At 40.6% G+C, this 22,350-nt stretch overlaps 1 protein-coding gene across 3 annotated transcripts in view; it reads right to left on the reverse strand.

Annotated features, from left to right (window-relative positions):
* ntm (neurotrimin) overlaps window positions 1-22,350 on the reverse strand; it is a 386,758-nt gene that overhangs the window by 19,591 nt on the left and 344,817 nt on the right. For all 3 annotated transcript variants that reach the window (XM_068600360.1, XM_068600361.1, XM_068600359.1), the window contains 2 exons: window positions 20,869-21,101; window positions 3,568-3,693 (listed from right to left, as the gene is read on the reverse strand). In XM_068600360.1, the coding sequence (XP_068456461.1) occupies window positions 3,568-3,693; window positions 20,869-21,101 (359 nt within the window). The remainder of the gene's footprint in view (window positions 1-3,567; window positions 3,694-20,868; window positions 21,102-22,350) is intronic.

A 22,350-nucleotide genomic window follows, 5' to 3' on the forward strand; every position in this document is an offset into this window, starting at 1 on the left:
TCACCCTGTCAAACCGCTCTCCCCTCTGGTTTACTCACTAATTCACTATTGCCCTAATTAAGAGGGAAAACTACAAAAGGGTGAGGAGACTGCGCTCTCTTCTGGTGCGCTCCTACAGTTTGGTTCATGATCATATTGAAATAAGGTTACCAATTGGCTGCTTGAGAGTAAATAAAAAAGCAAGTAAGCAGCTTTTCCTCATTAAGGCACTTTTTTTACCTTCTTATACTCGAACCCCTGAGCACTGCGATTTAACGTCATTCAAACCATTTAGTGTCATTTCCATTTGACATCATGCCATCAAATAGATACAAATAGATGTAGATTGGTTGTTCTGTTGTATTAAATTTGTCTGATATTTCTCTTGGCAATGGTATGGACTACTCCCACTTGGCTCCCACTGTTTGACACAGCCAGTACATTTCTGAGTAATGCATGTTCATTTGTAAAACTGTCCAAATCCTCTTGACAGGAGTGAAACAGGAAGTAGATACAGTCAACCAGCAAGTGACTGAAATGGGAGAACCATCGCTCAGATCATTGATTTGGACCTTCAGAAAAAAGTTCAGTCAATTTTAATAACACACAGGAGATAATATTGTGATAAGCTGTGTGTTAGAACTGGCAGGTATTGTAGATGGATGGACATATGGATTGGACCATACATGGGTGCAAAACCAGCTTTATCATGAGGTAATATCCAGACTATGGTACGCTTCGTATGTTTACAATAAATCCATATTTCTCTCATCCTGACGTTTCTTCCATTTATCCCCATATGTTTTCTTATTCAAATAGAGGGAATCAGGACAGAGGAGGGTTGCGTATTAAAATCCCCATGGAGACACATTTATTTGTGATCCTGGGGTAAATATAATGGATAAGAGAAACAAGATTGGCAATCAAGGTAGGGTAAAATGATGCCATCAGCCGAATGTGATAATGAGTTAAAAACGGGGAGAACAGTGCATATTCCCAGTGTTTGCTGGAAGGCATTCACAGTGTTGCACTCTTTCGTACATACAGAAAGTGACAGCAATAAAAATAGAGTTGAAATCCTGGCTCATTTCACAGCGACGCACACCTGGCCCGGCTGCTGCATGAAAGTGGGTGTGAATGTCTGATTGTGGGTTTTGGAAAGTTAGAGAAATTGACATTCGCAGTCCCCTCAATTTCAACGCTGTAAAGGTGTGGGAGTAAAGGGGGTTCAAATGCTATTCGACCATCCGACAAGCACCTCTGTTGGAGTGTAATGATGCCTTTAGGGCCTTGCAGCACTCCCTAGAGATGACAGCCAGGCTTATCCAAAATTACATAGGACCAGCTGGGACACCACAGATTGCCGCCTCCTGCACAAAAGGATGGGGACTTGGTGAAGCTGTTTGTTCAGTGGGCTTTGAACAATACCAAACACCATGATTAGGTCCCAACACCAAAACTGCATGACACAGAGATCCTTGGTCGACCTGGCGCACAGTGGCACTGTGTGGTCGACAGCGACTTGATTAAGTTTTTTTTTAAACCAAATCTATGAAAAGTCTTCAAAATGTCAGGAAACTAACATCTGGAATGTACAACACCAACCACACCACACCTCAACTCCAAAGAGAGATGATGGTGTCTAATGCACAAGCTAATGTTGTGTTTATCTACTAAAAGCAGCAAACCAGATTTCTCCAGAGACTTAACGCATCATCGTCTTTTAATGAGTCATTGGTCCTCTCTTCTCCGCTGGGAAAACACTCATCAAACATCACAAACATCTCTTCATCAAGACATTCTTACAGCTATGACAGAATGTCATAACCAGTTAAATTGAACTGAGTCTGGACTCAACTTTCCAGGCTAACATACAAACACACACACTCACACACGCACACATATTGACTCACACAAGAAGGTCCGGTTGGCATGGCCACCGCAACCATTAAGCTGCCACACTCCCAGTGGGAGTTGTGATTTTTGCTCTGCTGAATGCACAGAAAAGGCGTGAAGTCTTCAAGAACTGCCTGAATGAGATCTCTATTGTTCACTTGCCTCAAAGAGAAGAACAGCAAGATGTATTTGTATTATATATATATAAATATATTTGCACAAAGCCATATATTACATATATTTAACAAGCTTGATTGATTTCCATATAATGGAGGACCAAATGTATTTAACAGTGGTGGCGCTTACACTGCAATACTTGTACAAGTATACCATTCCTTGTGCATGTTTCAGCAGTTGTGTTATGTATTCTGTTGCTATATTTTTGGGCCTGCGAGAACTCACTGTTAAATCTTCCCACCAGGTCCGGCAGGTTTTCCTCCACCCTATGGTAATACACCAGAGGAAGTGTACTGTGGTCTCTCAGTATGCTCGGCATTCAGCAGCAGTCTAAAAGCCAGAGACAGAGCTGAGCCATGTGCTCCAACACTCACTCATTAAACATACAGGTGTGTTGGTAGCTAGTCAATCCATGTCACTCAAACCAAAGTCATTATATTCTTGAACAACAAGAATTTACAATAAACAACAACATGTGTGATAGAAATACGATGCTCATGTGGTGGATGGGAGACTGACTCGGTTGCTGATAACTGCTGGACAGATTACGGAGGAGCTCATGGGACTCTAATCACAGAATGTCAACATGAGTCAACAAGAAGATACTCCAATCCGTGCAACATCTCGCTCAAAGGTGTCCCAGTTGTTGTCGACGTCAAAGTCTCCAGAGCTTTCACCATTTGACCCGAACAGTGCTATGGCTAGCAGGCATCTGCTTTCTCTCCTTACAAAACAAAGCATGAAAACAAAGGAGCCCAGCAGCAGTCTGTTTTCCACAGCCGGCACAATAATGTATGCACAAGCATGTAGTGTTTCACAAATAGGAGCCAATCAGTGTTCCCTCTCCCTGCTTATCTACTTACAGACAGGTCAGTCACACTTGAGTCATATTTACATTTCAATTCCCAGATCCCAGCATCAACACAAAGGGCCGCACAGACAAAAGCACAAAAGTAACTCATTATGAATGCAAACATCTTGCCTGATTAAGTGAAGCGTGGACCCACTGCGATACAGAAATAACAGGCGGTTTCCTTCATTCTTCAGTGAGGCATAATGGCATAAATGCCGTTGAGCATGCACAATGCAGCTATCACGGTTCTGGACATACTTGCCGTGGCATGCTTGTGAATGAATAATGCCCCACACAGTGGAGTGTTCTCCACATTAATAATGTCATTCAAAGTGCCTCCAGAACATTTACATCCATCCCATTATCCTAATTAATTAGTCCAATAACAACAGGGTCAGTTTACTTTCCCGCGAACAATTAAGTTGTAATGATGATCTGGAAACAGGTAATGATGGGTAATAAGTGAGGCGAGAAATCCACCAGGGGTCAAACAAAGTCAAAGATTGGGCGATAAACAGAGAGGGATGAAGGGGAAGAGAGGAGGACCGAGGGGGAAATATAGTAGGAAAGCACAGAGAATGTGATACATGTGAGAGGAAGGTTTGACTAAAGCAGAACTCCACCGTGTAGCTAATGTACCGACTTACAGGACAAACACATACCTGATGAGTAGATGAGTTTCCAGCTGACGGAAGGTTCCGGTTTACCGCTGGCCTGGCACATCAGGGTGACGTTGGAGCCTTCGTTTACCACAATATCTCCTGACAGGTTGATGATTTTTGGTGGTACTGTGAAGGAAATAACACATGTTCAAGGTTTGAAGAGAATAAATGAGAACATTTTACACATTTTACAGGTTTTTTTGTTCTTTTTTAAAAATGTAATATTATTGTATTTGTCTCTTGCAGGCCCCTGTATATTAGTTGCCGCACTAACCTTTTAAAGTTGGCAAGCATGACTGTAATGCTCCTTGCAAGTAAGAGCTGTTCACGAATATTACGTTTAAATACTTTAAGTGCACTATCACTGTTTTTCATTGTGACATATTTCATACACCTTGTTTTAACGCACTGAAAGAATTTTAGTGCGGGACGATTTATATCAACACATAAAAAAAAAAGGTTGTTTGAAGGTTGAATTATTTGCTCATCCAGTCAGAAGAAAGGGTGTATTTGTATAAACCGTGCCGCAGGATGGCACGCCTCATGCTGAACAGCGAGTGGAGTGTGTGACACGTTGGCTAACGTGTCATAAACCAGCGGCCTAGCTTAGTAGCTCCTGGAAGATAGTGAAGCTACCTTTTGGTGGTAAAACTCCTTCACAGACATATTGATTCTACTGCATGACAGCTCATCTCAGCTGGATACATGTTTCCGTCGCTCAGCACTACGTCACATGTTTCGTTGCACGTTGCCAACCAATTTATTGCATCCAGAGGCAATTTGTCCAAACCTGTTGATAGAGCTCCACGGGAACGCAAATGAAGATTCCACATTAATTCACATTTGCATATGGTCTGACTATGTCAAGCTATATTTAAGCATATATACAAAAAAAAACCACCGATAACTCTATTTCAATACCAGATGATGAATTACATTATTTTTTGATTGTTGTAAAAGCATTTTTCGTTTAAGCATTCAATATAGATCCCATTTGTCGATATTTTCTTCTGGTAACTTTTCAGATGTAAACACTGCCTATGCATCTAGTAGTCTACCAGCGGTAGAGAAGATGGAGAGCTGGTCTAGACCATGCTCTAGAGGTGAGGGACGCATGGTTTGAAGGATGCAGGAGCTTCTAAGTCAAAGGATAAGCAGCACAAGCTCACATCAGCGTTCTGCTGCATATGCTAAAAGCCTCCGCCTGTTTAAATACGAAGAATCATTGATGAGAGCATGTGATGCGTTGAGACTGAATGATTCACATTTTAGTTGTGCGGTTAACGTTTTGTACAAGGAGGAAGAAGCGTCAGTCACATTCATTTACGAGACATTTCCCATTCCTTTTCCGACTGATAAAACAGCTTCTAATGAATAATGCAAGCGCTTCACCAGAGCAGTTGTTTTTGAACATAAAGATATGAATTATACCCTGCGACAAAACAGATTTATTTGAAGTCAATATCCGCTTTTGTGGCACACAAATCAATAAAAGAAAATTATGTTTATGTGCAAATGGAATCATTGTCACGTTTAATCCCTCTGCTTTGTCTCAGACACTTTTTATTCCCCATGGACAAGCACAGCTTTTTGTTTCTGAGCTTGAAACAAGCAGAGAGTGAGATATGTTCCTTCCTGCTCTACTCCACTGGAAGTCTGTGAAACTAGTTCGCGGTTCGTCATTCCCGACTGCCTACTGGATGCTCAGGGGCTTAAAGCACAGACTTTCTTTAACTTTCAACTTTTATTTGTCCCCAAAGGGCAATTGGCTTTTTCAGCAAGACTCAGATAAGACGATATAATACAAAAAAAAAAAAAAAAAAACTTCATAGGGTACATCAAAAGGAAGGAGGTGTGTGTGTGTGTGTGTGTGTGTGTGTGTGTGTGTGTGTGTGTGTGTGTGTGTGTGTGTGTGTGAATGTTAGGAATGGCCCAAAGTTGCCCTTCTCAACATAGCCCTTGCATCCAAGAATCATTTTGTTACATCAATCACAAGACTTGTATGAATGACTAAATCATCGGCATGAATACAACATGATAAGCACATTGCAAGCACCTCATGTGAACAACACACAAGAAATAAGGGGCACCTTCACAACATGTAGAATGATGAGGGTCAAGCTCCATGGAGCAGAGCACAGACCACCGACCAAGCTTTGCTAGGTAGTAAACATATTGCACAGTTATTATCTTGGTGGGTGAATGACTCCGCTGCCAGCTCAGCTCCTCACAGCAGAGAGAGACACAGTCAGAGGCTGCTTCATGTCTGTGGAGCTCCAACCCAACGAGAGGTTCGGAGAGGCTGAGCTAAATGTATAAGTTCAGTACAAATACAGATGAAGTGGGAAACACAAAATATAAATGCAACCAGACGACAACACACATGCATGACTTACTTTTCCCTCCTCTTTGGTGTTTTTAACCTCTTTGAATGTGAATGTGGCAACTATTCACCTTCATGACACATGGGTTCATTGTAATTCATTCATGAGCCTCTCTACTTTTATAGCTCATTAGAGTTTAAGAATGATTTTGGCTTATGGTTAATATTTCAAGCCCTGCTGTCGAGTTGTATTCCTTTCAAACCAAACCATCTAATCCAAACTTTGAATGGTCTCTGGACGAGACAACGAGAGGTTTGGCTGTTAGATAAATAAATTGGGTGTGAACGGGCAAGATGGAAGATTCAAGTTAGGAGCTGGTTTCTGAGCACTGCTGAGGGCTTGCACCTTTTTGACTTGCTATTACTCATTCTGCCTCAGCAGGTATGAAAAATGGGGATTCTAGAACAGGGGTCGTGGTGATAAAGTTTCTTTTTATAAATCTTTTGTTTATGGGTATGATATCTCATTAGCTTGAATGAGCATGATGGGCGGCAGTGCTGTTCTCTGCTCATGTTGTCACCCTGCACAGGCCTAAAACTAGGCTCTGAGAACTATCTTCCAGAACCACACAAAAAAAGCAACAACAAAAATACAACAGCGATGTTTTTTTTCTTCAAACAATTGGGCTGATGTAATTTAACCTGCTGCTGAAATGTATTGATTTCTCAGCAGATAGATCATTTGATGTCAACTAGTCTTTTTCCCACCGCAGGGTGCTTAATCAAGCTGTCTTCGGAATGAGCTATTGGACAGATATCCTCTCCGGCTCCGCCTCAACTATCCACAGAACACTTGAGAGAGCTACTGCCCAACTGTACAGCAGATGTCTTTCACCAATCTGCAAGACATATCTCTGAAGCGAGTTTGAAAAAGAGTTTAATTTCAAGGTGTATAATGGTGACCTGCAGCCCCACGCAAGCGAACGGGTAGACATTTTTTAAAAGCATTTCAGAACTCCAGTGATTTCCAGTAGCTACTGTAGATGATGTCAAAAGAATAGTGCTCCATGCTAAACTTCAAATGCTGATTTTAGAAGGAGCACAGGGCAAATTGCCCCATGACAAGCAAAGGATACGTCTATAATACACAGCACTGTGCTCAGAAAAGACATTACCAACTCCAGTTAGAGTGCTGTTCAAGGTGAAGACAGATGTTTTTATACCACCAGGAAGGTAAACATGCATGTGCGGAGAGCAGCCTTCCTTATGACCTTTCTGTTTTTTATAAGATCATTCAAAAGAACCACTGAAATGCTCTCATAAAGAGAGGGGAAGCGACTCTGCTCAAGTCAAAAATATCCACGCAGAGGATGGAAGTCTGAGGACGTCAGGCACAACAATCGTGAGTTGCAATGTTAAAATGCTCCTTTAAACCCCTACTAGACAGTGTTGCCGCATGGTGAAGCAGGATACACAGTAGCCGACAGCGCTCCTGAATTAGACAACACCACAATAACACCGTTTTGCAGAAAGAATGAATTATTTTGTAACGCAGCAGAGTTGTATTTGAATATGATGTCCCCACTGATACAACAGTTGTTGTGATTTCTGCTGTTAGGAGACATTACAGAGCAGCAAACAAGGTCCTCTTGTGCATAGCTCAGAATACACTTAACATAATAGAATGTGAAAAAAACAAAACCTCCCACCAATGAGCTGCTTAGTACCCCCGGAGGTCCTCAGGGTAACAACATAAGTGGTTCAATCACAGTGTGTTTGTGCTGCCAGTGGTATATTAAACATTGTTTTCATACATATATTTAGACTGTTGATTTAATTTGGATTGTTGTTGATTTATCACTGAGACATTTTTCAGATGCCCTACACTACGTGAATGACAAAATGTCCACATTGAAGATATTAATGATGCATTAATGATGATGATGGATGATTCTGCCTCCATCCACTTTCCCACACCGTTGAGGACCATCCCCTACCTGTCCACCATGTCCTCTGACTGTTCTCCTGTGCCCGTCACATCACTCTCACACCCAGCCTCCCTGACCCTCTGATCTCAGTCCCTGGACCTCCCCCGGTCCACCTGCTCATGTGGGTCCACATTTGGCAAACATTCAACATTCAATGACATGATTTTAAGAGTTTCAGTCACTGCATGGCAACTAGAGTGTGGTAAAGGTTAACATATATGACAATCACGCTATTTTAAAGTTAGGCAACATTACATAAAAAATCATGTTTGGTTTGGGCCAAAGGATGTTCACTGGCTCTAAATGTTAGCACTGCACGAGGTGGAGAATTCTCCAATTGTTACAAACATATTGCCCTGTGTCATTCCAGCTTGATCTCTGAAAAATATTGTTTCCATACAACAAAACTAAATTATTTAAAGCCGACCTATGAGGTTTTACTTAACCCTGCAAAGTAGTTTTGGTTCATTTTTGTTTTGTTTCAATGTTGACTACGTTTGTAAAACTAAGACGAGAGAAAATGTTTCCCTCAAAAAAGGAGAATGTACTTGTGAACATAACTTTGTCGGAGACTGTGTTGGTCTCTAATGTGTGTGTGTCTGTGTTCAGCTCAGCTGACTGATCTCAGTACTCAGCAGACTCTCCAGCTCTTCCCTCTCAGTTGCTTTAGTTTCTCACCTGTTTCCCTCTTTTCTCTCTATGCTTTTGAAGCAGATTCATAAAATTGTGGGATCAGGAAAAATGTTTCCACATTTTCAACCTTGGGCAGTTACTGAGAACTAATAACTGAGTTACTGAGCAGCTTTAGAAAGGAAGTCTTTCATGAGAATGAACAAAGTATGTACCAAAAGCTCAATAATTCAATGCACAGTACATATGGCCTTGAGTAACATGCGGTTAGGGGAGGCAGCTGAGGCTGAGCCAAAATAAAATAAATATTACTCTACTGATCTGTGATATAAATGTAATTCATACACAATTTCCTTCATTTCGCTGAATTTCTGCATGTCCTGTTCAAACAGTGCTTCATCTCAGATTGCTCAATCCCTCACAAACTGGGTTGAATCATGCCTTTCTCATTGTTGGTCACCAAATATGTGCAGAGACTTTTATTATACGTCCTTTCTTTCCATATAATTGGTCATGTTGTGATAAAACATATTTAATCTGACATAAAAGCGCAGTGGAAAGGCAGAGGAGAGGCAAACAGTTCCTCTACCTCAAGAAAGGGGGCGTGCGAGAGCCCACGGGTTTACGCTTGTTTAGTTACACTTTTAAAATAAAAGAAGATAAGGAGAACTTTTACAACAAAGTCACAGAGTTTTTTGACCAGATGGATGACGAATGGACTTTATGTACAAGTGAAGGTAGACCATGCATACACTGCAGTGAGCTAGAGAGTCTATTTCTATCTCTATTGAATGAGTATGAATTGTGGAATTGCGATGGCAAATTAAAGGCACACGGCGGGTGCAGAGGAAATGCACTCTTTCTCTGAGCCGGTATAAATCGGTGGAATAAAATATGTACCTTAACTATGTGTGGGTAAAGAATGCTGATATGAAATATGAAAAACAACCAGTATTTAATGTGTGAGCTGCCAATTGAACGGTGACTTAAGCTCCTCTTTTGGGTTCATATATTTGTAAATGTGACTGTGAAAGAGTCAGTGCCTCACCACCCACCAACCTCACCGTATGTCACTGATGGAATGCATATTTTGGAAAAGAAGAGTTGCATCCTCAACATTTGTGCATTTTATTAATTGCTTGATAAACCTGTCCATTAATCCAACCCTGTAAAAATACCTATTTTTTTATGTTCCATTACAATACATTTTCCATATCCAGTAGCACTCTTATGTGGCGAGAGCTGTTTTTGTGTGGCCTGACACTTCTTATCATAAAAACACATCTGAACAGGCCTCTGATGTCTCAAGACATAAATAACACGTCTCAGGACATCTGAAGATGTGTTTGACTGCTTATGACTGTGATGATTTTTTTTCTGGATGCCTCACACTTATTAGGTTTTCCTGAATAAATGTTGTTTAATCAGTCCAGCGCTCTTTGTGTCATTTCCATTTCAAAGCAACAAGGACACATCTCCGTTTTGACATCTGAGGATCATCAGCTACAATCCCTTGAATAAAGCCTCACTAGTGCTTTAACTTGTTTCAGTCACATCAGACTTGTTTGTGAGACCAAATCTCGATGAATAATTTATTGGATGTCAGCTTAATCCCCATTTACCCTTCATGAATGACAAAAGCATACAGCGAGCGTGTCAACGTTGCTTCTGCTGAGCTGTGGAGCGAGAGGCCGAAGCTGAACAACTGTTTGTGGAATCAAAACAAAAGGTTGAGTTTCAGATGTATTCAATACGAGCTGTCAGGTTGTGACATGCTTCAGCTTTTTTGGGCTGAAGTTGCTCATAATAATAATAACACACTCTGAATGAGGTGTTATCCTTGTTTGCTCTGACAGCGTGATGGTTTTAAGTCAAACGACGCTATTGAAAAACCAAGACAAGTGTGCCAAGCATCATAACACGGGAGTGCTTCATTAGCTACAGCGGCGAGTCAACACAGCTACAACAACAACGGAACTTTTCAACTTAATCCCAGACTACATTTAATTCGTCAGGCGTTTTTACCTGCCAATAAAATGTCTGTGTGTGTTGAGCCCCTCTCTGGCCCTTCGTATAAAATATGTAAGATTGTAATAGATGGTGTGATCTCACATCATCGCATAGAGAGCATTGCAGAGCTTCAAGTCAACCAACAGGTTATTGTTATTATGTTATCATATTTCATCCATGGTGGACAGAATTGTCAGAAGCAAATTTGGAATAATAATGCAGTAATGCAATCAGTTTGTGTGATGAAAACAAATACATGCAGAATTGCTGGAAAGCGCCTCTGATTAACACATTTTTCCAGTGATTAGAGGCTGTTTTCTTTGTTGCTATTTTGTTTTTCACCCGTCAGTCAATATGTCATCTTCCTTTTAGGTCGTTTAACTCCCAAAAATTACAGAAATAAACACATGACAGCACAACCTGTAATATCTTGTTTTCTATGTTTTGGTGCAGGTATCTTTAATTAACACCCTTAAGATAAAAAAAACAAAAACCTGATTATTTCTGATAGAAGATAATGACGTGTGTCTCACACTGAATAAAATAATATGTGTCCAAGTGTTCAGATTTGACTGAGTTATCAATATGAACTGTGACACATATCACAGCAATCAGGCTCTAATGGTGTTAAAGTACCTCAGTAGCCTCCATGAGCGGTCTGCTGCTGCAGCGGCTGATGGCCACGTTGGTGAGTGGGCCACATTAGCTGACTTAACTACAATAACGAACTTCCCAGCATGCACCTGCTCCTTTCACCTCATGGCCGTGGGAGCTTTTCCCTCTGAGTACATTCCACATTTAAATTTGATCCCAGCTGACACCTTCAACTTGTCTGACCATTCTCCCTCACATTACCACCTACGGGCAATTTAGAGTCTCCAATTAACCTGCCGCGCATGTCTTTGGACCGTGGGAGGTGGTGCTAACCACTGCAGCACCACGCTGCCCGCAGAGGATACAGCTTACTCAAAACCCCGAAGAGCTTTGTGTGAATGTAAAGACTGAAGAAGAGAAAGCAGACGAAGAGCTTCGCCCACCCAGTCTGAACACGTGTCACTCCGTGCATCAGACAGTAAAGTATATCCATTGGATACAGGGACACATTTTCATTACCCTGTGAGACAAAACCTCCAGATAAAGAGCAACTCTCTGACGTCTCTGATAGGAGCAATGAGGTGAACAGAGGGATCAGAGTTGTATCTCTTGTGTGGTATTCGCTCATCTTTAAGCTGGAAAACCAGGGGAGTTCAAATCCTGGTAAACCAACCCTGCTTTGCTGAAGTCAGAACTAAATCTCTATTGGCTGCTGCTCTGTAGATGACTCTGACTTTCGACCTCGCATACAGCGGGGGTGAGGTAAAATGTTCACACGGATTGATTAAGCCTCACAAAATAAGGGAATGATGGCTACTGTACACATGGATCAGAGTTTCTCCAAACAGCCCGGTGGTACCCTGCTGTAAAATGTGTGGCATCAGGAGTAATGAGGATACAGTAGCTGGGATGAAAGGAGAATCTATCAATGCACTGGACAAATATCTCTCATTATCTCACAGTGCAACCAATGCAGAATTTTCTAAAGAGAGACAGGGAAACTATTTTTTTTTGTTGTGTCACCATCAACAAAGACTGGCTCATCAAAATCAAACCGTAATGACAGTCATGTCACATTTCATTTTAATGAAGCAGTCAAGCGTATATATTAGAAGCTGCAATAATATTGGAATTTCAGTAAAAGTAAACAATACTGTGGGTTTTGCTTAAGTTAACTTTGAGCAGATCTTATAAATGTGGAGGTTGGTGACTTCATTTACTGTAACATTTATTACTAGAATGGTGAATAATTCATTTCTACACATGATTTTTGAGACTCGCCAACATGTCAAAGGTTAGAAAACCCGTCCTTCAGGAAAACATGCAAACAATGATTTAATTTAAATACAGTTGTACTGAGCGAACATGTGGGGATCTATTGGCAAAAAGCTTTTTTTTTAATTGTATAATCACCTGAAAATAATCACCAACATACACAGCAGGTCCTTCTCACAGAGCCGGTCAACATGTTTCTACAGTAGCCCAGAACGGACATTTTAAACATTGACTAAAGCTCATTTGTGTTTCTGCATCGGCCGCCACTAGATGCTGCCGGATGAAACACACTTGGCCTTTAACCGTGTTTAAACTTGTTGGACATTAAAAGGCTGACTTTAATGTGATTCAAGGTTTCCTCTTTTAGGCTTTTTATACAGCTTGCTGTCGTCACATCTGTGTTTCACTGAAAACATATATACATTTTTACAAATATGTGTCCAGTAATATCAAGCTTGGTTGCTTCGCAATAAATAAAGTGAGATTACACGAGAGTCTGGATACATCCACACATATTTGCTTTTGAAGATATAAAACCTAAAGGCAGTAGTATAGATTATCTTGAATGTCAGGAACAAAGCAAGAATATATATATATATATATATATATATATATATATATATATATATATATATATATATATATATATATATATAAATTCAATATGCAATTCTATTCTATTCTATATTATAGAGAATAATGACATATTACCTATTATCGATGAATACATATGAGGACAAACTATGTGACCAAACATCTGGAAGTATATATATATATATATATATATATATATATATATATATATATATATATATATATATATATATATGCTATGATTTGCATGTTCATTATAATAGTTTAATGTGTTACCACATTAACCTGTACTACCTGAACTAAAAACAAACGTGGAGTGGAATTTAGTCATAAACCAAAAATATTGGATATGTTTGCCATAATTATGGTCTTAGAATTAACCAATTTCCCTTCCCAACTTCCTCAGCTAAGCGGCCTTAAGCTTCACACTATAATGCTCTAGCTACCTTTAGGGTCAGTGTTGGACTTGACCTATCAGTGTCTTTTTAAAATAAACTTCTGTGTTCATGGAAAAAATATGCTGCTCCTTACCTTCATACAATCTCTTCCAAATAATATGTTTGGTTTACTTATGCAATAAAACTGTGCAGAAATGTTGAGGCTTCGAAACCATTGGAACAGGCTTCAGAGAAGATTGTGGTTTAGGGTAAAATAAGAAGGTGTGTTCAGTCAAAAGTTCCTTGAAAATAATGTAAAACAAGTCAAGGTTTAAAACAGTGGTTTAGTATGTAAAAGTCCTGTGTCTATTTGATTCGTCTATCCTCCCCTCTTGCCCGCCCTGCTTCTGACTCTATATTCATACCACCTCAGTTTCTCTGAATGTCTAGATGGGGAGAGTCTGGTGTGGAGAATTTGTATCCCATACTAGACAATTTTTAATACATTTCACAAAAAAAAAGCGAAAAACATAAGATGGTGGCACAAGAGGTAAAGTCAAGAGATCACCAAAGTCATTAAATGGTAAATGGACTGTACTTATATAGATCTTTAGTCTTCCGGCCAAGCTCTTTAACACTACATGTCATCATTCACCCATTCACACACTGATGGGAGGGGCCAGCATGCAAGTGCTACCTGCCATACAGGACTAACTAACATTTATCTCCACACACCATAGGCACTGCAGAAGCAATTTGGGGTTAAGTGTCTTTAACCCGAGGAAACACAAGCGTGGGCCAGAGCAGCCAATGATCAAACCGCCCATCCACTGAGCCTTACACCTTTGAACCTTTTAATGCCAATCTATTGAGTAGATATTGACATATTTAAGGATAAACTTTGACCAGCTGGTGGTGTTACATGGAAACATCAGGGTATTGCTAAAGTAACCAAAAAGCCTTTGTTTATTTGCACCCCATGGCTATCTGTATGAAATTGTGGGGGATATTGTATTTGATAGTTCAGTGAGGACCACACCAATAGACCGACTGTGCAACGTGGCAACCTGTTTTGTTTGTTGTCAACAACTAAACCAACAGACCGACATCATTATTCTCAAGCTCTGCCACAATAACTTTTTCTTGGCAAACTCTATTTGAAGACCATACTCTAACAATACACTGAGTGTTTTGATGGACAAGCCTCCTGTGTGGGCTTCTAAAAAAAAGAAAAGAAGGAAACTTGTAATAGACTATTCCTGGAGGGTTTTCTCCCTATGCCACCTCTACAATACTGGAGAAGTGAAAGATAGGCTTCAGTCAGTTGGCACATACTTTCATTCCCTGTGTTGTTTGCTGGAGTGGCAGCAGCAGCATCAACATATACAGTAACCCCACACATTATAACCTGACCTTGACTGTACGAGTATTTCTTGGCTACCTCACTGAACCCACTTGTATCTGGCTTTTGCTGTCACTAAGACAACGGACGACAATTATACAGTATTGAAGTTTTGGTTTGCACCCAAAGTTTAAGCTTCATAGCAGCAAAATGTTTACTCAGGGTCTCTAACTTCTGGCATGAAGCTACTCCGAGCGTTCAACCAAACAAGCCGTCTCTGTAACTCTGATACATGTGAGCAGAAAAACAGCTTTGACCCTTTTCACATAGTTCTGGTGGATAATGTACCCAATACCACAATGCATGTGCTGTTGTGCATTTCCAAAAAGTGCTGCATTTTGATGTAATTTGAAAATATGGCACAACAATGCTAAAGCACAGACTGTGGGCGTCTCAGAGTTAGCAGTCTGAGGGCTGTAAAGTAGTGTGGGCTTATTTTCAGTGATTTAATTGAGGTAAACACAGTGGACACAATGAAATAAAGAAGAAGCTTGTCTTGCAGTAACAAGCAGCTGTGCACTGATCACTAAACAACACATGGACAGGCAGAAATAACTTTAAATCCAACAACATACCAAACCGCCAGAGTGCTGTGTGATGGTCAGAAAATGTCAAAATCCAATCCCTTGCTACCTCTCTTCAGCCACTTATTTTATTCTGGAATCAATGTGTTTCTTGTTTCCAGAACGTTTGAAGGTAAGATTCTTTTATTCATGCAATGTCTAGGCCGGGAAACAGAAAATAAGTCAAAATCAAAGTGAGACTGAGACCAACCAAATGGGTTGTTCCTCTAATGAGAACACAACTTGATGACACACAGTTTGACATCAAAGTGTTTGTTCAACCCGTTCTCACTCCTAGCTTGTCAAAGGCTGCAGTGGTCCTGTACGTCAAACTCTGATGGTCTCCAAGTTTAGAGGAGCGTCATAATGGCTGCCTTCAGCGGCCGTAGTATTTGCCATGGCGGGAAGTCAGGTGACATTGAATTAAATGGGACCAATGTGCATAGAGGAAGGAGGATGGGGTGGATGACTGGGCCAAACAAACAGACTTTGACCAAGGAGACCATTGTGTCATGTCAAATATGACCTTATGAAATGTTGCCTATCAAACTCACAACAATAGACCTGTTTTATTTACCCAAAATGAAAACCAAAGGGGTACCTGTGTGTTAAAAAGTGATGCCAAGGAGAATTCTCGTTTGTATGTGTGTGTGGAGAATGCTTTAAAAACTGCTTTTGTTGTTTTTTTAAAACACACATTTTATGTAATGACTATTCATGCTTTTATTTCATTCCATCAATACTTTTGTAAATCCGTGCTGACTGTTTTCATCACTTACAAGAGATTCATAATGCTTTTGCTGAGCTACCGGGTCCACTGTAGTTGCTTCATGGCGACCTTTAGAGAGCAGCTAAAACATGCCTGTATTACATGTAATGTATTCGTTTATTTTATTTTTACTCTGATTCATAGATGACTTTGATATTGTGCCCCTATTTTGTGTATTCTATTCAGTTTGTCTTTCATTGTGAAGCATGTTGTGGGATATATAGAAGAACACTTTACTTACTTATTGTGTATTTCTGACTGACATAAGGACAATACTGACAGGTTTGCACATGGGAATGAACAAATTCGTTTGTTATCTTGTTTTTTCCGTTTTAATAAAAAAATGAAAAATGAACATCTCCACCAGGTCAGTCTACAACGACCACCGCTGTATCGTGTGATTGAATATAACCAATAACAATTGACTCACTGAATGTCATGGCGCCAATAAGAAGTAAAGTGTCATAAAATATTGCCACGGCAGAAACGGCTGAGATGCGGAGATTTACAGCATTGTGGGTACTTGTGGTTCCATTAGCTGTTAGCATTTAGTCCTACCAACTGTAAAGACCAATACAAGTGAGCCAACTAACAACCAGGGATGTATGCAAATAACGGGCTAAAAGTGTTGTGAAACATATCATTCAAACTCTAAAACAAGAGACGTATGCACATAATCAGCTGGAAGTCGTTATACAAAACACTTCATACAATACTGGCAAATATTAAATTGAAGCCAACATGTTGTGTGCCTGCGAAGCAGCGGCTGAGCTGAGGCGAGGTAATGCAGCCAAACATAGAAACAACTTTAGCGAGGGATGCCGCTGTGTGAGTACTTGTAGTTCTGTTAGCTGTTAGCCAAACACAACGTCCATCACAAACTGTTATCCTCTTCACGCTGGGCAAATATTATGCAGTTCTCTTCTGCGAAATGTGTGATTAACTGTGGACAGACAGAGAGGCGCACACTCACCCACTCTTTCATGCACTCACACACACACACACACGGCCGATTGCACGATGCTCCCAGCGGAAATAATGAGGCCCATTACAGAGCAAATCTGAAGAACTGTCCTAGAATACACTGATGCATCTTTACTGTTCTAGGGTTGAGGTCTAATCTGTCATCCGGCTTTAAACTCTCCAGCTGAAGGTTCTGTAAACTACTGGGTAAAGTCTCTGCTGAGATCTTACGTGTTGTAAATAATCGATGAAGCCATCTGAATCCGACACAGCCGCTTGACATCAGACGAGGTGTTGTGACGGGGCTCGGTTCCAGGGACTGACAGCTCATGCTGGAGAGCCATCGAGGCCCTCTGATCAAATACGCCAGGAGGGGGAGAGCCAGTTCTATATAATGAGCTCTCTTTTAAAACCACTAAAAACAAGAGCTTATCTCTTCCACAAAACTTGACACCACTGTGCTTATGGAGCCGGTTCCACTGATCATGCCATTAGAGGGACTGTGTAGTTTGCATTGTGTCCCAGCAACATAAGGACTTTGCATGGAGCCTGACGGCACAGTGAGCTCACGGCTTTAAACACACACATGCGTACGGGGATCTAGTTAGTTTAAACACAATTAAATCTAATTTCAAATTGTCCTACATTTTTAAAAAAATAATACAAATGACCTTTACTGTTTTGTTCTTGTGATTTTTTTAAAATTTGACTGCCATGTGATAATTGACAGAACAGTGGCATTATCATGGCATGATTCAGGTGCACATAAAAATAACCCCATAAAGATGAATTAATGTCAGACAAACAATGTCTGAGCACAAGCTGAGATGGATCATTGAGATTCATAGCAACTCATTGACAAATTTCTTTTATAGTGTTCCATTCATAATTAGCAGAGGCTTCGAGATGGCTGAGTGTGCCAATTGTGATAGAGATTTCGGTTCCTCAGTTTCCGGGTTAGATTTTCTTATATGTTTAACGGGAAAAGTTTTTTCAGAAGAAGAAATAAAAGACGAGACTGTGCTCAACCCTAACACAACGCAAGTCACCATGCTAAAGGTTGAGCTGTTAAAGATACTTCAGTTTGAACTCGTGACCCCTGCGTATGCACCAGTCAACATGCTCAAACAAAAAGTCTGCAGGGATCGGCTCACACCCGCCTCCGAGACCACACTATATTTTCCCCTAAATGATACATTGGGAACAACCAATCCGTGTTGAAATGGGCAGCAAGAGAGCAAGTTTAATGTTAGCTGTTAGCTATTATCTGTGAGCAGCCGGTGGACAGTACAGTCCTGCTTTGCTTACAGAGCTCACAACTGTCAGGAAGGTTGCATTCAAGCAAATTCAATTATTAATGTATCAGAATTGGTAACGGTAAAACATTTTTGCATTTGAAAATCTTCAAGGAGTAAACATTGAAACTGATTAGAAACTTCAGTAGAATTAAGAATGGCTCTTGTCAGTATGTTCAGTGATGTTGAAGATACAGCATCTTCAACATCTAATTTACATCCGATTGAAAAAATGAGAGACAGGGCAGGTAGTTCAAATACTATCAGTAATCAAATGAGAAGCGGGTAACTGTGTGTTGAGCCCTAAGTACCAGCTGCTCTCCTTTAGGCAGAGGCTCTAGACCCCCTGCTTTGCAACAGAACTACACAGCTCTGAAAAGCTCTGATGTGGGGTAAGGGTCATGTTAGTGCTTAGAAGTGATTACTGCTTCATTTCAAGCTGTTGCCCGTGGCATGTGACACTATCCTCTGGTTCAACTTGTTCAAGCGAACACACACATGGGAAATGGACTTTAACAGCATGTCGTCATTCACCCATTTACACCCATTCATGCACTGGTGGTGTGACAAGTTGGAAAATGTGCACTTTTACAAGTCAAAGAAAATGGTAAATGCATGCTCTGTTATGTTATGTGTTTAAAACAGATTAACCATAAATAACAATGAGGATTTACTGAAACCAAGTAGTTAAAAATGGTGTTGTTCTTAGATTGTTGACTTTGTTCTTGATATTGTAAAGTAAATTGTGGTCTTGATCGTGAGTCTGAAATTAATTGCTTTTGGTCATGTGATAAGTTTCAAGAGAATGGAGGTTATTTTGTGCTTCATAGTATAATGAGAGAAAGTGAGAAATATCTCTCTGAATACTGTGTTAACATAAATAAAGTATGCACTCTCTACTCTCCTGTGGATCTCTCCTCATTCCAATTATTGTGTTTTGTATACATTCAAGTTCTTGCTGAGGAAACAGAGTCACACCACTCTGGTGATTCTTTTTCAGGGGCGTAACAAAGGCGGGGGCTAACATGCGAGAGGCCGCCTGACCATCAGGAACCTAAACTAAGTCACACATCCGTACAGCGATGGCACAGCATTTTGAGGAATAAGAACATTAAAAGTAGATGAAAAAGAGAGGCATGCCTCCTTTTTCTAATGACCTGGATTGCAGTGGGTGTTTGGTCGTTGCGTTTCACCCACCAGTTAAAAAAGTGTCTTGTCCTTTAACTGGACATGTCCGCCTCCTCTGGGACCGCCGAGCTTCATGTCATGACTGTCAAGCACACTAAGAGGGCCTCTGTCTACCACAGGCACATATTGCTAAAGCTTTTTAAAGGACATTCATAGTTTGTCATTCTCTTTGTTTTGCATTATGTCACAATGACAACTCAGATGAGTCATTTTCACATGTGGTGAATCATGCACAGTGCAACAGAATGTGAGAAGCGCATGTTCCTGTCAGCAGTTGTAATTACGACCTTTGATTTTGTGTGTAAGGAGCTATGAAATATAACAGTGTGTCATCAGTTTCTTCAACAAACATGGAGTAGTTTAGCACTTTTATAGCCATGACCACAACTGTTGTCTCAAATCATAGATGTTGCCTGCAGATTAGACCTGCTGTCTGTCTTCAAGGTTGCCATAGGGAGACAAAGAGCCTTCAGGATGCTGACAGGTGACACTGCAAGGGAGCATGCTTTAACAGAGTCCAATTTGATTAAATTAAATGGGAAAAAAGACTTTGAAGAAAACTTAGTCTACTTTCTGCCTCCCATAGGCAATAAAGACAGCTGAAGTCAACTGATATCAATGTGGTAGAAATGCAGGTGGTGTTATTGTTGCATTTCTTTTGTTCAGCTCAGTGTTATCTCTTCTACAGTTGAGTACAGCATTGTATGTGCAGCATGCCCCACCACATGGTCGTCTGCATAACAACTGCATTGCACTGCGCCAGGATGCTCGGTGTGCACCTCACTGTGTATCGATGCTCTGTGAGGACACTCACCGCAACTCCACACATCATTTTAGCCGAAGGATCTTAGCATCTGGTACTTCCCCATTAACCTCACCTTGCGTCGTGAAAGAGGAACACACTTGCCTCCCGCTCCTCGAGCAAGGCATTTAGCCCCTAATCGCTCCAGCGAAGCAATGAATGAGGAAGCGAGATTCAAAAAAAAAAGAGAAGAGAGAGCACACGTCTGCTTTCACTCTGTGGTTTGTTCACTTATGCCCTCATGTGCTGATGCTCAGGAATAACACGAGCATCAATCATAAAAACTAGAAAAATAAAAACAAACAACCTGTGTAAAAGTACATGCTTATTAGAGGGTGTGGAGTGTTTTTACAGGGGTACATGAGACATCTGGCAAACTGAAACACGATAGATTCATTCCTGATAGAGGCTTGAGAAGACATTTTTAGAAAATTAATGTTTTAATAGTTTTGTAGCTGTCTGTTCAGTTACACTGATTAATTACTGATGTTACGCTCATTTGGTAGTATAATAGTGTGTATGTGTTACCTTGGACGAGGATGTGCACTGAGGTGGTTCTCGGTCGACTGCTCGTCTGGACTGCGCACACATACTGGCCCTCATCTGTCATGTCCACGTTTTCAATCTTGATGGTAAACTCCTCTTGATTAAGGGTCACCAGACTCACTCTGGGATCCACCGACCATTTGTCTTCTCCGGCATACAGGATACTTGAGCGGTTTAGCCATGCTGTGTGTGTGACCACGTCCCCCTGTGCACACCTGGGAAGAGATGGAAAAAATATGTAAGAAACACAGCACTTAAAATAAGGGTTTCAACACTGCGGTTCGATAAATCCAGCAACATGTGAAATGTACATCCAGTCTTCCAACTTGGTGAACAAGCCAAGTAAAAAATCTAAAAGACATCAATTACAAGGGCTCAATTAAATTCAATACTTGATCGCCATGTCAACACAGTTGATGGAAATTTGCCTCAGGGCAGCTCTTAATAGGCTATGTAAAATAAGAGCATCACATTTATTCAGCAAATAAACACAATAAGTCCTTTCTGCGGCCACATTATATAGTTTTCATCTGCATGTTTCTTGGTGACGTGAACCACCCCCTTTTTTAAAAAATACTAGGCTATATGACCAAGCGCCTGTGCGTCAGAGTTCAGGTATCGTACAGCCTCAGGATGTGTGCTATTCATGAGGTAAGATGTTCGCCACCTGAAACTCTCAACTTTCCTTCGATGGCATCAGCAACGCCTCCCACCACACCAAGCTCTTTAAGAGAAGCCTCTGGTGCTCGGGTTGATCGAGCACCAGAGGCCAGAGGCTGGTTGTTGAGGCGTGTGGCAGAGCCAATAGTTAAAATGTATCACGCCTGCCACTGTCGGCTCGTCTGCTCATCAGATATGCGACACAATCATTGGTATCTTCTGTATTATTCATTGCAAATGTCTGATTTCCTTTCTTTTCCTTCTCGCTGAGGTGGACAATCATCCCAATGATAATCAAATCTTAAACCTTGGAGGCTGAAACTGCTTTGTGAGTAAGGCATGGATCAGCTCAATCTGGACAGTCTTAAGACCTTCACACACAAGGATCTTTTTTTGTGTGCAATTACTTCACACAGAATGTGAATATATATTGAGTAGACCAGATCCACTCTGTTTTGACCTGTCACAATAAAAGCCTTTGACATATAATATTAACAGTCGAGTATTACGTATTTCCGGGATCTTCTGCATAAAACAGGTGAAATAAGTAAATATTGTGTTGGTTGAAATTAAAAATATATTCCAAATAATCCATTTTCATATCCCCTTCTAATACGTGGGGGAGCCAAACCACGTTTTGTCTTTTACTTCACAACCAAATCCCCTTCATAAGGATTGTGTGCATTTCGTGAATAAATGACATGGGTCATTATACAACATAGGTACTATAAGTACAGTTCCCAATTCAGTTATAAAAAGGAGGGGATGTATTAAATATTGATATGCATAAAAATGGAAATATGA

Source organism: Clinocottus analis, unplaced genomic scaffold, assembly GCF_023055335.1.
Source record: "Clinocottus analis isolate CAN_PGR_092001 unplaced genomic scaffold, fCliAna1.0.p SCAF_5, whole genome shotgun sequence".
Lineage (NCBI taxonomy): Eukaryota > Metazoa > Chordata > Actinopteri > Perciformes > Cottidae > Clinocottus > Clinocottus analis.